Source organism: Arvicola amphibius, chromosome 6, assembly GCF_903992535.2.
Source record: "Arvicola amphibius chromosome 6, mArvAmp1.2, whole genome shotgun sequence".
NCBI classification, from domain to species: domain Eukaryota; kingdom Metazoa; phylum Chordata; class Mammalia; order Rodentia; family Cricetidae; genus Arvicola; species Arvicola amphibius.
In genome coordinates, this window is record NC_052052.2 from 38748940 (window position 1) to 38767174 (window position 18235).

The 18235-nt window shown below is 37.5% G+C and overlaps 1 protein-coding gene across 2 annotated transcripts in view; it reads right to left on the reverse strand.

The window, feature by feature from the left end:
• The window catches only part of Eps15 (epidermal growth factor receptor pathway substrate 15), a 102880-nt gene that overhangs the window by 30183 nt on the left and 54462 nt on the right, over positions 1-18235 (reverse strand). For both annotated transcript variants that reach the window (XM_038333978.1, XM_038333979.1), the window contains exons 12-13: positions 16430-16515; positions 5925-5997 (exon numbers count right to left, since the gene is read on the reverse strand). In XM_038333978.1, the coding sequence (XP_038189906.1) occupies positions 5925-5997; positions 16430-16515 (159 nt within the window). The remainder of the gene's footprint in view (positions 1-5924; positions 5998-16429; positions 16516-18235) is intronic.

The window sequence follows — 18235 nt, forward strand, 5'->3', positions numbered from 1 at the left end:
TGACCATATTAAAAATAGTATTTCTGGGGCTGGAGAGATGGCTCAGAGGTTAAGAGGACTGTTTTTTCTTCCAGAGGACCTGTGTTTAAGTCCCAGCACCCATATGGCAGCTCACACCAGTCTGTAGCTTCAGTTGCAGGGTTTCTGACACTCTCACACAGACATACATGCAGTCAAAACACCAATGCACATACATAAAATAAAAAAATGGTATTTCTCTGTGAAATATCTCAGAATGAAAAAAGAAAGCCATCTCTATAAAAATTAAAAAATAATGCTGGCATGCTGGCTTATGCCTGTAATTCCAGTACTTTCAGGAGTGAGACAAAATGAATGCTGTGAGTTCAAAACTAGCCTGAGCTACAGTGAATTCTAGGTCACCAGAGGCTACAAAGTGTAACCTTGTCTTAAAAGCTGAATATAAAACAAGAGATGGCTTAGCAGTTAGGAGCACCTGCTGCTCTTTGAGAAGATTTGGGTTTGGTTCCTGGCACCCACATGGTTGGTGATGGCTCCTTACTGTTCAGAACAGGAGAAATCCCAACACATACTTCACTAGCACCAGGTATGCACATGGTCCACATACATACACATTCAGGCAAACATGCACTCATTTTAAAAAAAAATCTTTACAAAGAAAGGCTAAAAAATAAAACAATATTAAGAAAATATTTCCAACACAAACCCACAGCAAAAGGATATTTGCTTTCAGTAAACAGATTTAAAATTAAGTCAAAACAAAAAGTTACAACTTATATGCTAATAAGACTAAGAAAGAACTTTTACCACTAACTCACTTAAAAAGGCTACCCTCCCCCTTGCAATGCAACTTCTACATTATTATCTGTACCTAGATCTACTTGGCTATTTTATTTTGGCACAAATTTTCTTATCCTTTGCTTATCCTGGAACTAGATAAAGGCACAAAAGCATGTCTCTCCTGTCCCTCCTCCTGCATTCTCCATCCCCAGCACACCCTAACTCGGGGAGTGCATGTTCTCCTAGCGCTTGGATAATCCAGTGAGTTACTGGAGACTCTGGAAGGTGCTCTCCTGCTTCTCTTCTACCAGCCTCATGATGCTTTGGACCACAAAGGGAAGAAGGGTGGCAGCAAAGGAGAGTAGCAGGGACAAAATGAACAAGAATGGTAAGACATGGTGCCAAAGGTTACTTTAGAAAAACACCACAGCCAGACTCATCTAAGATTTCTCATTCAGGAATAAAAGGATATATGAACTGGGAATCTTGGATTCATTGAGAAAGAAATTAAGAAAAATGTTGTTTTCTAGAAACTACTCAAGATACTGAAACTGACAAACTTATCCCCACCCCTCCACACATCATGAGGAGCTTTGTATAAATAAAATTTAAACACACAAAACTCTTAAGCCATATTAAAGATATTAAAATAACTCATTTCAGTAACCCGAGTCTGATGTACTACTGAAGAAGTAATTTAACAATTAAAGCTATGAAATATAGCAACATGGAAAGGTATGTCTATTTCATTAAAGAACAACATGGAGTGAAAGAAAGTGACATATGCCTACAATTCTAGCATCTGGGAGGTGTAGGCAGGGGGACCTCTAGTTCAAGTCCAGTATGGGCTACATAGCAAATTACAGTAATTCTGGATTGCATAGTGGGGTTCTGTCTCAAACAAACAGACAAACAAAACAATAACAACAAAATCCACAATACAAGAAAACCCCACTGAAGTCAATAATAAAACTTGTTTATCCAACTACAAAACTTTTTTACTTGGAGATAAAAAGTCAAATAAGTGAATTAAAATAAAGCACTCAGGAGGCAGAGGCAGGCAGATCTCTGTGAGTTTGAGGCCAGCCTAGTCTATAGAGTGAATTCCAGGACTGGCTCCAGAGCTACTGAGAAACATTGCCTTGCAAAACAAACAAACAAACAAACAAACAAAGAAAAAACGAAAAAATGGACAATTAGTCTGAGTTACTAACTTGTTTTCCAAGTTTAAAAGTCTTTTAGATATTTTTTAAGTGTGTGTGTGTATGTATGTATGTATGTATGTATGTTTGTTTTTCAAGACAGGATTTCTCTGTCTTTGGCTAGCCTGCACCATGATGGCCTCAAACTCACAGAGATCTGTCTGCCTCCCTCCCAAGTGCTGGGATTAAGGGCGTGCACCACCACGGCCTGGCTTAGATTTTACTTTATGTGTATAAGAGATTTTCCTCTATGTATGTATGTACACCACATGAGTGCTGGGTACCTACAGCAGCCATAAAGAAGGCATAGGATCCTCTGGAACTGGAGACACAAATGGTTGTGAACCACTATTTGAGTGCTGAAAATTAAACCTAAGACCTCTGAAGTGCAGCAAGTGCTCTTAACTGCTAAGCCATCTCTCTAGCCTGAGTTACTAATTCTTAACTAATGAAATATAAATATCCAGGAGCTTCCTTTTATGTGACATTACTATGAACCAAGTCAAATAAAAGTGGGACTTTATAACTACTTACTATGTTCCCAATCCTTCTAGCCAGTGGGATCTGGGTACATTCTGTACTATTTTTAATTTCATGCATAAGAACAAAGTTTATTTTTATTTAAACAGCTTCCTTAAATATCTAGCAATATATTTCTAAATACAGTAGAAGACATATATGATCCAAAGCAAAATTTCTAAGATCAAGAAACACATAAGATGGAAATCTGAAATGTGTGTGTGAGCACATGTACATTTGATAATACATGTATCTGTATGTTTGTGGTGTATGTACACATTTATGCTTGTGCCTTCTGGTGCCCATGCAGGTCTACAAAACTCAGAGAAGGATTCAGATGTCCAGCTCTATCACTCTCCATCTTAATCCTCTGAGACAGGGTCTCTGACTCAACCTAGAGGTAGGTGGGTGGTCAGCAGACCTGATATACTGTAATGGGGTTACAAGTACATGCAGTAATGCCTCGGGTTTTATGTGGGTGCTGGGAATTCTAGCTTGGGTCTTCATGCTTGTATAGCAAGTACTATTATTCACTGAGACATTTCCTCAGCACATATATAAATCTGAGGTAAGACAGTAATAAGAAAAGTACTGACAGGAATAGGAAGTCCAAATTTGAAGGCATTTTTTTCCAACAAGATTTATTTTAAGACAGACCGACTTTTAATGATAAACACTAAAATGGCTGACTGGAAATGTACAAGTGCACTCAAGGGGCAGAGATCTAATTGTGAGCAGCCATCAGTGCCAGAGTGACAGGGATCATAGAGAAGAAAAAAAAATATTTCAAGGTGTGAGCTCATAGATCACACAAGAAAGAAAAAGCTAGAAAAATCAATATTCTACTTTAAAGTAGTGAGCATATATAAACACAAACCAACAACTTGGATGGAGTGCAGCCCCGTGAGGAAACACGTGTTTAATATGCATGAGGCCTTGAGGTCAATCACCAGCACCAATACAAAAACAAAAGTAAGACCAACAAAAAAACTCAAGGTGGGGTTAGAAAGATGGCTCAGCAGCTAAGAGCACTTACTGCTCTTGCAGAGGACCTAGGCTCATTTCCTAGCATCCACATAGTGGCTTACAACTGCCTGTAACTCAAGTTCGAGGGATCAGATACCCCTCCTGCTCTCTGAGACACCAGGTGTTACATGGTGCACATACATACTTGCAGGCAGAACATTCATAAAATAAAACTAAGTAAAATCTTAAGGCTTGTGATTTTAAAACTTTAATTTCTATGCTTGAGAATTGAGTTTATATAATCATGTTACTTAATTAGCTGGAGAAACACCAACACTCAAAAGAGACAAGGTAGGACACTCAACAATAGACTGAAATGTCTTTACTTCCATTTCTCATTAGCACCTCCTTTAGAAAGTGGAGTCAGGAAGTAGCCAAGCACACATTCTGAGATTCTGCTATTTGAAATAGCTCTAGTAAATGGCCTTTTACCAGAAAAACCAGAAAAGTACTATTGAGAGCAGGCCATGGTGGTGCACATTTGTAATCTCTGTATTTGGGAGGTCTGGGTCATCCTCAATTACACAATGAGTTCAATGTCAGCCTGAGTTATATGAAACTCTGTTTCAAAAAGAAAAAAGAAAAGAAAGTGCTGAAAGATGGGATGACAGATTTTAATTGTCAGTGTTGCTCCTAGTCTGCACCTCGTTATGACAGGGTAAGTCAGAGCTAATTCAGTAGGAATGAATTCCACTTGTCTGGGTCTAGCATCTCATTACCATTGATAACACAGAGATGACTCCACTAACCCAGAACTTCATTAATCTCAGTGTTACTTTTCAGTGAATTTAATTTCAGCCATCACTACTTGTTCTACACTAAGCAAGCTCTGAGATGCCTCATATTAGAAGTACCCTATGCAGAAGCCAGTCAGATTTCATGTGTCAATCATACATTTTGGATATCACAAAGTTTAGTGATATTCTACTAACACCATTAAGGAAGATGAGCAAGAGCATTATGGAAAAATTTTAGCAATAAAACTTCTATAGTTGTAAATATTTGAGGACACTGAAGGACAATATAAACTTTAGGTCTCTCCTAAACTTCTATAGTTGTAAATATCTGAAGACACTGAAGGACAATATAAACTTTAGGTCTCTCCTAAACTTCTATAGTTGTAAATATTTGAGGACACTGAAGGACAATATACACTTTAGGTCTCTCCTAAACTGGCTGTTTAAATGCCCGTCCTGTTTGTTTTTCACTACTAATGTAATAACAAAATATTATCTATGATAAGAACTTGTGTATTTTAGGATAGCAGCTGGTTAAATATAGAGGATGTCTATGACTATATCAGTGACTATTATCTATATCATATTTAAAAAAACTTTGTAGATTTTTACCCTCTGTTCCCAAGCTGTGCCCAGCAATAAGTTTTACTGTTGGCATTTTTTTCAAGAGGCTTACACAAAGCAACGAAACTCAAGCAGCTTACCAGCCCACACCCATTATCAATAGCAGAAAGAGAAATGTTGGCAATAAATCTCTTGACTTTCATACCACTTTTAGGAAAATTCCAAAAAATATAATTAATGCAGTCATCCAATCAGAGTCAACTACCAACCACAAATCTCCCTGGCTTCCTCAATCCTTTAGTGAATCATCTTCCCCACCCTAGCATGGTTTTCCTCTATCAAAACAAAATAACTATCTAGCAAACCCCAGTTTCTACCTGTTTAAAAGTACAAGTAGGAAAATCTAACACATAAGTAACATATTAGGAAATGCCCATCCATGAGCTCCTGTTGGCAGCTGCTACCAGTGCCCAAACATACAGCACTCAGAAAATGCACCCCAGAAACATGGCCACATGAAACACTGCTCAATACTGTCACATTTGTCAAATAGAAACAGGTTTATTATCTCCTCTATTTATAAAATATAATTACTAATACAACAGCAAAAATGAATTAAATTTCTTTATGAAAAAGTTTCAGGTATTTTAGCTATAAAGCAATTCATAAGATGTTATTTTAAATTGCTCTCTATCATTCCCCATTCTAATAGTGACATGAGAAACACTCTTGAAAATAGTAGGTCTCCCAGCTGAAAAAAACCTTACATGCATGAAAAAGCAATTTGGTTTTCGATGATGCTCCAGTTTAATTTTATTGGTGTAATATTATTTATATCAAGTCATTCAAAGTTATCTTTATTGAAAAATATGTAGGTAAATATCATTAAAATATTCTTAAATCTATAAACATGTGCTTAAAGAAACTGTTTTCTCATTGCAGTATAATTTTTAAAGGCCAGAATTCAGAGCAACAATCATCATTTAAAAAAAGAAACATTTATGTCATACAAATATCAGATATTCCCTAGACCTAATATCATACCCATCAAATAGAAAATACATTTACAATGAATATTCATTCCTACATTAGAAATGGGGCAAAATAGCTCACTTACCTGAACCTCACTTGTCCTCTGCTTAACTGTGTCTTCCTTCTCTTTAAGGTCCTGTTCCACATTGTTCTTTTCCCTAGAAGACCAGCAAACAATGCAAGAATATCTGAGAACATCAGCTACAGCTGGTATGGCTATCCATCCTCCTAAGCCTGAATCGCTTTTTAAATACATGTTGAAACATTCAATTTTTAAATGAAGGGCAGAATTTTCTACCCTCTTTAAATTATTTATGGAATAGAAATCAATATAGGCTCTATTTGTAAAAAAAAAAAATGCTTCCTCACTAAAATGTGGTGAAAAAAGGATAGATTAAAAAAGGAAGAAGCAGAAACTAATCAATAGAACACTCAGGTTTCACTGATGTCACTGTTGCTATGGTGATACTGTCCAATGAAAACTGCTGGTGAAGAAAAGGAGGAGTTGCATCAGCTCTGTATGCTTAACCCTTAACTACCACTGTCCTATTAAATAAGAATGGCTAAGAGAAACAGTGAGCAATATTAAGAAAAAGAGGCATTTGTGTGTTAATTTCCCTTAAATCACCAATGTGCATCAATTTTAGAATGCAATAACATAGAAAAATGTAAAAGATTGATAATATAAAGGTAACACACTGTATAATATATCACATTTACTCCAAAAAGGTTTTTTGGGACTATCTACAAAACCCAATTGGTCAAAAAACAAAATCATATACATTATATTTAAAAACACAAAAGCATTATGTTTTCCCCTCAAATCAAACATAAGATTCTTCTTTGAAGTATCATCCCAAATTCCTGTTTTTGTTTTTTTTTTTTAAACAGAGCTGGAATCATATAAATGTATCTCAAAAAACTTAAGATTTAAATTATAAAATAAAGCTATTTCTTTTCCTATAACAAGTTTAACTTCCCATGTTTACTAAAACCACTCACATGTACTGCTCTTATTTTCTATAAAACGAGAGGTAAAATGCCACAGCATTCTCCAGCAATATATGGGGTGGGGAGAAGAAGGCAATATGGAGAGGGGAAGACAGCATTTAAGAAGACTAGTATGGCAGTTACACCTTACCGGGTCATTACCATGTTTCAAATAACTAACATAACTCAGTAGCTAACAGAACCTGTATGTAAGCTCGGATTTCATTTAACTCTGTCATAAAAGAAAGTGAGGAAATGATACCGAATACATAAGGAAGAAACTACAAGCCTCATCTGTGCATCTCTTCTTGCTAAAGTGGGGCTCTGAAACGCAGCACCAGATCAGCTGTTCTGGATACTTAGGTACAATGATCTTAAGATTTGTATGGAAGAAAAAGGCACTCCAATAAAGCTATTATTTGTACACTGTTACTGTCAAGTACTTGAGATGGCCAGGGAGCTCACTAACCGTTTGTCAGATGGAGATTTTAAACAGTCCCTTACCATCTGAATCATTGTTGCAGTCTTCCTTTCATCCCTCACTGTATTAAAGGCCACCTCCCACCTCCAACCTTTATCAAATTAGGTGAAATTGTAAAATAGAAAATCGCAAGGGAGAAAAATCTGAAAATACAGCATAAATTCTGATAGCTCAATCTTGTAATTTTTCCCCTCCTTATGTGAGCAGATGAGTGTTTTCAGTCCTGCTGCAGTATGTCAGAGAAAGTCACATGAAAATCTAGCGCTCCCCCTCCCCGCCCCCAGCTCCATCTCCCAAATCCTCAGAGACATTCCACACAAGGTCAGTAACACTTCAGCTCCATTTCAGACAGCAGGTAACAAAAATAGAAAACATTATACAGTATCGGAGATTGCCACTGCAGTCTTGAATGTGAATGTGCATCATTTAAATTCTTTCTGCTGCTCTTTTAACTCTTGTTACTGACAGTGTCTGCTCAACCCTCCTTACGCTGCTGTTAACTCCTGTTACTCACGGTGCCTGTTGAGAAGATAGAATGTGCACAAGGAAAATAGAGCTGTAAGAAGGCAGTGAGCTGACTTAAAGTAGTGGAGACAGGAGACAGGAAGCTCACTTGGTGAAAAATGAAGAGAGGGCACCAAGATTTGGGCTTTTACCAGCAAGCATCTACGTTTGAATAAAATGGAGGATGATTTAAGAGTACAAACTGCTGCTAATATTTTTAAGGTATTGGGAAGGGGGAGCAATAGAAATATCTCTAAACGGATGTTGACTCCAGTCTCCAAAATAAGAGAATATTTACAAATTAGCTCAGAGATCAATAAAATTTAACTTCTAATTCATGTTTATCTAGTAATATTCTGGTTCCTTTAATAATTTTTCTTATGGTCAAAACTAAGTACCATAACACTGTACTAGCCAGACAATGTATAAAAATTAATTTAGATTATAATTTCAGGAACACCAAATTGTTATTTTGTTGTCTTGAAATAGCTGCTAAACTCTAACTACACTCTTATTTTAAAAACATTTAAACATACATTTAGATGCTTGAAAATTGACTGGCTGTATTTCTTACATTCTTCCTTTCTTAAAAAAAATATATAAATAACCAATACAAAACACCTTTAAATTTTTTATGTGATGTTAGGTGGTGGTGGCGCACACCTTTAATCCCATCAATTGGGAGGCAGAGGCAGGTGGATCTCTGAGTTAGAGGCCAGCCAGAGATACACAGAGAAACCTGTTTGGGGAAAAAACAACACCCCCCACATACATATTTTAGTGTACTTTTATATAATTATATGCATGTATATGTGTGTGTTCCTTTGTATATGAACAGGAAGATAAGGCAGACATATCTTCCCAGATCACTCTCCCTCCTCTCACTCGCGCCTAGAGCTTGAAGATTTGGCTAGTCTCTGCCCCTCATATGGAGATTACAGGCAGACCACCATACCTACCCAGCATTAACGATGCCCCCTTATATATGCTCCTATATTAACTGATAAGCCACCTCCTCAGTCCTCAAAGCATTCTTAACATACTTTAAAAACTAATCAAGGCTCTATATCACAATTAAAAGTGATATACTCAGCTTCCAAAGCTGTCTCAAATATATTATATGAAAAATAAAAAAGTAATTTCCAGAAAAGGGGAAAGAAATTATCCTACTCATCCTTCATTTAGACTATCCCTCTGCCCTATTCACTCCCACATGCTTGCATGTACTAAGATCCACAGTACCAATACTACAAGACAGGAAAGATGGAATTTTGAGAGGCTAGCAGTTTTGATTCTGTGTACCTTCACATCGGACCCATCAAGGAAGTAAGGTCAAGCTAGGCTTTTAGATGTCCACAGTGGGTAAGTGTAGAAACTTAACATGAAGTGGTTCAATGCAAGGGCAGTCAGGTTAAGAAAACCAGAGGCAACAATTTACTTCTATTTTGCCAGGCTTAGTTTATAGGGAAAATAGAGGAAACCATTTGTCTTAACGTTGATATGATGCCAAAAGTATCACAGACAGGATTAAATCACTTTCCACATCCTTCCCAGATACATATTTATTGTCATTTTTCTGAACATAGCATCCATCACTTTCTAAAACTAAAAATCATTAGAAACTAGAAATCTTGTAAAAACTCACAAAACTATTTTTTTCAGTCTTGATATTTTTTGTAAAACTCCTTAAGGTGCAATCTAAATTTAAAAATGCTAATACCATAAAACTAAACTACTAATTTCTATTACAAGTAAAGGGAGGTACGCTACTTCAATAAATAATCTTCAGTGAGGTGCCTGAATTTTAGAGTAAGAAAAATAAAACTCAGGAGACCTGGAGTCTAATCCAGGCTGCTATGAAGCTGTCTTTCTGACAGAGGCCAAGTCTTACTCTTCGTGTGTGAATGTTAATACCATTGCCTTCAGTTACTCTTTGTGTGTGAATGTTAATACCATTACCTTCAGCTAGGATGACAAAATACACACGATGGAAGACACAGGCTTTGAGCCTAAGTATTAGCTATACTTAATGTCGATGAAACACTTTTTCAACCTGTAAAAAGGACTTATGGTTACAAGACAAGAGTAGAAAACCCATCTAAGGAGTGGAGCTGGAGCTGGCGCTGGTGCTCAGTGGTACAGCACTTAAGAGGCAGGCAGGGATGAGAGAGATGGAAGGAGGGAGATACAGACACATTTAAATTGCTGGAAAAAAACCCTGTCAATCAAGGATTCTGTACCTGCCAGGCATGGCAAACACAAACCTGCAAACCCCTAGCACTTAGGAAGCAGAAGCAGGCAGATCTCTGTGTGTTCCAATCAAGTCCCAGGCCAGTAAGAACTACCAAGTTAGATATGTCTTTAAAATGAACAACAACAAAAATCCCATACCTGACCAAACTGGCCTTAAACTATTCCTAGATAAACAAAAAGTAGTAGGGCTGTCCTATAAGAAATGCTAACAAGAGTCCTTCAGATGAAAGTATGATAAGCAATCAGCTCAAAGGCATATGACAATGTAAAGGTTTTCGGTAAAGGTAAACACACAAGCAAATACAAGAAATGGCACTACTACAATTTTGATTCAAAACTTAATTTTATACGTTCTGTAAGATTTAAGTGACAAAAGCATTAAAACCTGTATGTCTGTTAGTAGAAACACAATCTATAAAAATATTAACTGTAACATCAGTAAACTGAAAGGACCGGAGTTTTATATGTGACTAAAATAGGTTATAGGGAGCTATGCTGTAATTCAGTTGGTAGGCTTCATGTAGCATGCATGAAACACTAGGTTTAATCAACCAAGTACACGATAAAACTGGACACCTTAACAGTCATACCTGTAATCCCAGCATTCAGGAAATAGAGGCAGAGGTTTAGAAATTCAAGATAGCAAGTTTGAAGTTATACTAGGCTATGTGACACCACGTTTCAAAATAAAAGAGGGTCTGGGAGTGGGGAGCTAAGTGGAGCTGGTCAGGATGCTCATGGATGTGCATGGACGTGTAGCCTGTCATATCTGCCAACATGCTAGGTGTGTTGCTTTTCTTGCTGTGGTTCTTTATCACTATGTATCGTAAGGAGCAGAACTAAAAGAGACATTTTCTCCCCGCGGCACTCAAGTTTCAGGACATGGGGTCTAAACTAATATAGAGGTGGTAAGGGCCTTCATCCTGGACTTCATGTCTCCCACCACAGCACACAAAGCAACTATGCCTGAACTTTTACAAACATTGATTTCCCAAAGTCTTTAAGTCTATAGAACACGAAGCTGATATTGAATAGTGTCTCCTACAGAGCTGCTTTCCTTTTTGCTCTCCCCCAACACAAAAAGTATACACACATAACATTAAAGTATCTAACTTTAGAAGATTAAAGTTATAGCGATTGTTGATAGCAGTAACAAATGTACTTAATGTCAATTAAAATGCACACAGGCTAAGTGTGTACCACACCTTGGTCCCAGAACTTGGAAGGTGGGAGGACTCCAAGTTCAAGGCCTGAATGGACAAATACATAAGAAGTTTTAGACCAACTTGAGCAACTTAGTAACATCCTGCCTCAGGAAAATATTTTTCTTTCTTCTTTCTTTTCTTTCTTTGTTTTTTTTTTTCTTTTTTCAAGACAGAGTCTCACTATGTAGCTCCAACTGTCCTGGAATTCATTATGTTGCACAGGCTGGACTTGAACTCACAGAGATTTGCCTGTCTCTGCTTCTCAAGTACTTGGATTAAAGGCATTCACCACTACACCCAACTCAGAAAAAAAAAAATTAAGAGCTGGAGATACATTGCTCAGTGTTTCTTGAGCATTCACAAAAACCTCCGGATTGATATTCAGGTTTAAAACAAAAGGCAACATGTAAAATGGTTAAAATGATAAAATTTACCCTATCTACATCAATGATTAAAAACTAACGTAAAAGAAAAAGAAAGCAAAGGTGAGAATTCACAATTCTAGAAGAGGCACACGTGGTATGGAAAGCTGAGAGGGAGCATCGGAGACGGTGGTAAGCAAGCTGTGGCACTTGGTAAACATGCAGAGCTGCAAGCATACAGGAAATGCTGAGCCCTGGAGGTTTCTAGATCAGACTGAGTCTTCGTTTCTGAGCAGTGAATGACAGAACTTAACAAGATGACTCTTCTTTCCTTTTTGGCTTGTGTGGAAGAAAGGAAGCAGAGGCTTTTATTATTCAGCAGCTGATGACAACTGCTGGAAAGGCAACAAGCATCGTGCCTTGCTTATTTTGGAACTGTCAGAAGTCTGGGGTTAGAGTAGAGTAATAACTAGACACAGCTGACCACAAGCGTTAGCTTTTCAACCAAATGAGTCTGGAAGTCAGGTAACATTTTATTCCAAGTTGGTTAAAAACTTTAAAGTTTGAGGACTGATGCTGATTTTTACTTTAGGTTTTTAATTTCGCAAAAATTAAAGTTTAAAGGCCCTTATTTATAATCTATCGCATTAATTATAAAATATTAAGTTAAATGTTGTAAACATTTAAGAGTGTATGATATATATGGACAATTCTTAGTTCTTGGCTGGCTGTTCTCTTTTTTAAAATTAATTTTTTATTTTATGTGTGTGGAGCATGGGGGAGAAGTATAAATGTGTACTATATGCGTGCAGTGACTACAGAGGCCAGGAGAGGGCTCCCAATATCCTGGAACTGGGGCTATAAGACAGTGTGAGTGAGCCACCCGATGTGGCTGCTGTGAACTGAACTGAGAGGATCTGAGTTCCATTCCCAGGACCCATAACACCACCTATAATTCCAGTCCCACAGGATCCTAAACTTTTGGCCACCACAGGCACCTGATTCACATGTACATATCCATATACACATAATTAAAAATAAATCTTTTTAAAAAAAAGATCTGTCCCCAACAACAACAACAAACAAATAAAAAACCAGAACTTCTCTGAGGCATTTTACTTTTGGAGTAAGGATTCTTTTTTTTTGTTTTGTTTTGCTTTCTGAGACAAGGTTTCTCTGTAGCTTTGGAGCCTGTCCTGGAACTAGCTCTTGTAGCCCAGACTGGCCTCGAACTCACAGAGATCTGCCTGCCTCTGCCTCCCGAGTGCTGGGATTAAAGGCGTGCGCCACCACCGCCCGGCTCAAGAGTAAGGATTCTTATGGGATCCAAGAACAGCTTTTAAGAACTGGCTGGGCATGATGGTATACACCTATAACCCTAGTACTCAGGAGGCAGAGACAGGTAAAAATTTCTGAGTTTGAAGCCAGGCTGGTCTACGTAGTGGTTGGTAGGACAATTAGGGCTACACAGAAAGACCCTGTCTTGAAAAAATAAAAATAGGGGCTGGAGAGATGGCTCAGTGGTTAAGAGGACTGGCTGTTCTTCCACAGGTCGTGAGTTCAATTCCCAGCAACCACATAGTGGGTCACAATCATCTGTAATGAGATCTGGCACCCTCTTCTGGTGTGTCAGCATACATGGAAGCAGAATGTTGTATACATAATAAATAAATCTTAAAAAAAATAAAAAACCAAACAGATCAAGTTTCTGGAAATAGAAAAAGAACAACTGGCAACCTAAAGATTTTAAGAACAGCTTAACAAGAGATATTTAACTTGGGCCATCAAGCATGAATAGATGCTTACAGTGTTAAAGGTATATCCAGGCAAATGAGAACAGTAACATGAGAGACAATGAATAAATAAGGTGGCGGGCTGAGGTGAGAGGTAATATGCCTACCTGTATCAGGTGGTTAGAGGAAAGGGATTAGTTTACTTTGAGTGTGGATGTCCTCACACGCTGTTACATTTGAGTATGTGGTCTTTAGTTAGTATTGCTTTTTGGGAGACAATGGGAAGTCTGCTGTGGCTGGAGGAGTTGGGTCACTAGGAGTGGGCTTTTGAAAGTCATAGCCCAGTCCCACTGCCAGAGTAGTCTCTGCTTTGTGGTCTGGTGGCTGCATGAGAAGTTCTACAACAGATGCCTGCTTTGGTAGACAGAGCCACTCACACCATCAGCTTGCTTTGCTATGATGGACCAAACCCTATGAAACTGTGAGCCAATATAAATCCTTCCTTGCTTCAGTTGCTTCTGTCATACATTTCCTCAATAAGAAAAAAAATGACTTATACTAAAGCCACACTGATGAATATCTTGCATATCACCATAGAACCTTCATCTGGCGATGGATGGAGACAGAGACAGAGACCCACACTGGAGCACTGGACTGAGCTCCCAAGGTCCAAATGAGGAGCAGAAGGAGAGAGAACATGACCAAGGAAGTCAGGACCACGAGGGGTGCGTCCACTCACTGAGACAATGGGACTGATCTAATGGGAGCTCACCAAGGCCAACTGGACTGGGACTGATGGAGCATGTGATCAAACCGGTCTCTCTGAACGTGGCTGACAAGGAGGGCTGACTGAGAAGCCAAGGACAATGGCACTGGGTTTTGATTCTACTGCATGTACTGGCTTTGTGGGAACCTAGTCTGTTTGGATCCTCACCTTCCTAGACCTGGATGGAGGGGGGAGGACCTTGGACTTCCCACAGGGCAGGGAACCCTGACTGCTCCTTGGACTGGAGAGGGAGGGGGAGGAGAAATGAGGGGAGGGAAAGGGAAATAGGAGGAGGTGAAAAATTTGTAAAAATTATATAATTTAATAAAAAAGAAAAATAACTAATATAACAATAAAGCAAAAGATGGTTACAGCACTTTGCTTATTTCTGAAGAATAAATACAATATCTGCTCTTATGAAATTTTAAAGTGTCTTAAGAGAGAATATACTGTGGGAAGTGTTTAAGAAGAATGGTCTGGGTGACAGGGAAACACTATGGGTTTTTTGTTGTTGCTGTAGTTTTGTGTTTTGTTTTGTTTTAGACAGACAGGATCTCTCTATGTAGCACTGGCTATCCTGGATCTCTCTCTGTAGCTTGCATCTGCCTCCTGAGTCCTGGAATTAAAGGTATATGCCTCTGTTCTCTGCAGGGGAACACCATGAAGGAAGAGCCCTTCATACCTTGATCAAAAATGAAAATAGAATTCAACTAACAACAGTGAGTTACTGGGGATCTGAGTAATGTATCCTATGTCAACCGGAAGTCTTTGGAATTAAACATCTTCATCTCTAACCAATGAAAGAGCCAGTGAGATGGCACAATGGGAAGGCACTTGCCACCAAGCTTGACAACCTAAGTTTGCTCCTCAGGGCTTGGTGGGAGGAGAGAACCGACTCCAGAAGGTTGTGTTCTGGCCTTTGTATACGCACCACAGCACATTCACACACATGTGCACACACACAATGCATAAATAAAAATGGTAAAAACAAACAAACAAACAATAAAAGTGAAGTCTTCTGTCAAAAAGCAATTTAGTAAACATCACATACACTATTTGAATTCTTTCCTATATCATAGTTATATACATTTATTCTATTAAAAAGATTCAAAAACAAAACCTCAAGAGTAAAAACTTTTGTACAGAAAAAAATACTGAAAGACTAGGTATATAATTAAATATCCTAAAGACTTGGTGATCTAACGAAAACTTGAAAATGCTAGGCATGCTCCTCATAGGTTACTAGTTATCATTTACTATATACAACAGCCATAATATCTCAATTATCAAAGATCGGTAAAAGATTTGAATGCCCAAATGTAATAACTATTAAAAATGGCAACAAAAGTAAGAGTATTTTATCTATGGTGCTAATTCCTATTAAAATAACTATAAAGGCATTTTATACACTAAACAACTGTGCAAGTCAAGAAAGAAAGTGTAGAACACTGAAGAATGTGTCTGTCTACATCAGCTTGAGAGGCACAGAGACAAGTATTTTCCTAACTAGCAGTTTAAATGTTAATACACACATAAGCAAGAATGTTTAATGGGGCATTTACAGGCCCTGTGAAAATAAAATATAAACATGATTATAGACACAGTAACCCAATGTTTACTTCTGTCGTGAACCAAAGTAATAAAAAGGTATAGGTGTATGTGTGTGTGTGTTTGTGGGTATATGCACAGATGTGTCAGTGTGAAGGCAAGAGGTCAACAATGAGCGTCTTCCTTGATCATTTGCCTTATATTTAATTTTGTTTGTTTGTTTGTTTCAAGACAGGGTATCTCTGTATAACAGTACTAACTGTCCTAGAACTTGCTCTGTAGACCAGGCTGGCCCTTGAACTCATAGAGACTCACCTGCTTCTGCCTCCCGAGTGCTGGGATTAAAGGCATGCATCACTACCACCTAGCTTATATTTGATTTTTTTAAATATTTATTTATTTATTATGCATACAATATTCTGTCTGTGTCTATGCCTGCAGGCCAGAAGAGGGCACCAGACCTCATCACAGATGGTTGTGAGCCACCATGTGGTTGCTGGGAATTGAACTCAGGACCTTTAGAAGAGCAGGCAATGCTCTTAACCACTGAGCCATCTCTCCAGCCCTATATTTGATATTTTAAAAAAGCATTCTGATCCCATTTAAGCAGAAATATGGTATTTAAAGAAATAAAGTAGTATTTATCAAAATGTGCATAAGAAATGAGGAAGTTTATGTAATACACATATAGTATACATATAATCTGTATGTGTGTCTATAAAGTTAGCTATAATTTTACTTTACATACCTCTGGAGGTCAACTATTTCATTGTTAAGAGTATCTAGTTCCTTAATAGCAGAGAAATCTGCAACAGGACTTGATCCTATGATGGTCTAAAAACAGAAAATTCACAGTTATACATTACTACTATACATGCTAAGCACTCAAAATGCTAAAGCTATACAGGGTAACGAGGTATTCCATTTTACTACATATTATCACTTTTAATTCATTTAATAAAATACTTTGCACAACCATATATACATATTTGTAATTATATATGTTCTTATATATTAAGACAGCTCCCTTACACCCTCCAGAAAGCTATTATTCAATAATATAAACTCACACCCCAGATCCCATTGCCTTTGTCATATGATCCTAGTTTACCCAGAGTTCTGCAGTAAATAAACACATGCAAGATTAGAAATTAATTCCTCCATTAAGATGTGTGATTTAGCAGCAACATGGATAATGATATATTTCTATTTACATCATCTAGAACAGAATAAGTACATAAATTTTGTTGAGTCTCAGAATTATAATGGTGGTTGACTTTACTCAACAAATACTTTTTGTTAAATGCTTTTATTATCTAATCTAACCAAAAATCAACTGACCCACTGCTCAAACATGTCCTACAATAAATACTACTATCACCATGTATGTAAGTCTATATATAGAAAATCTTTCTTTTCATTTCTTAATTATTTTAGCGTGTATTAGTGTTTTTCTGGTTTTTCGTAAACAGATTTTTAACTCTGTGTGCATGGGCATACTACAGAGGCCAGAGAAAGGCATCAGATCCTGTTACAGGTGGTGTAAGCAGCCCGACACGGGTTCTGGAGTCAAACTCCAGTCCCTCTGCAACAGCAGTTAACACACTTAACTGCTCAGCCATCTCTCCAGTCCATTTTTGTGTTTTTGAGGCAGGGTCTCATGTACCCAAGATGCCCTTAAACGTGCTGTGGAGACAACGGTGACCTTGAATTCCTGATCCTCCTGCCTCTACCCACAAGTATGGGGATTGCATGGGACACCATATACCCAACACAGTTTTCTTTTAATAAGGATGATATCAGAATTGGTTACCAAATGATACTTATATAGATACAGAATCTAGGTTTAATCTACATTCTGTTATTTTGCTAACTATATCCTCTTCACCCAGAAAACAGAGAAATAAATCTCGGCCCTGCCTACTTAGATCAAATGAAGTAACTTTTTCTTTTTTGTACTGCCATTGATGTCCGGTTTGCTTTCTAAAGTCAGAACAAGAGGATAAGTGCTCCTTTAAAAACCCAACTTATACACACCATTACAATCAGATTAACAAATACAAAATCATCAGCTTTTGGAAATAGTAAAACTAAAACCTGACTATGTGAGACCTACAATATATTAGTGGCCTTATAAGAACATAAAACTGAGTTATTAACACTAATGCTGTGACTTTCATGTGTCACAACGCACACAGCAGAAAAGATCTAAATGTTCCATAATATTCTATTCCTCACCCTTACACAATCACTAAAATTTATTAGGCACTCCTAAGCCTATCAATCAGTTCTCAAAAGTAATCTAAAAAGTGAATCATTGGGAGGTATTAACTAAATTTAGAGCTGGGAAACAGATCAAGGGACTGCTCAAAGTTGAACCTATTAATTTGATCAAAAATCTTCTGATTAAATACAACTGTCATTTTATAACATGACCTTTGGCATTTGCATGCCAAAGTAACTTAGAAAACATTGTGCTAAAAGTAAACTTAGCAAACAGGTTAATAAAATTTGACAAATAATTCCTTCTACTTTTTTATATCACATTGCCTGC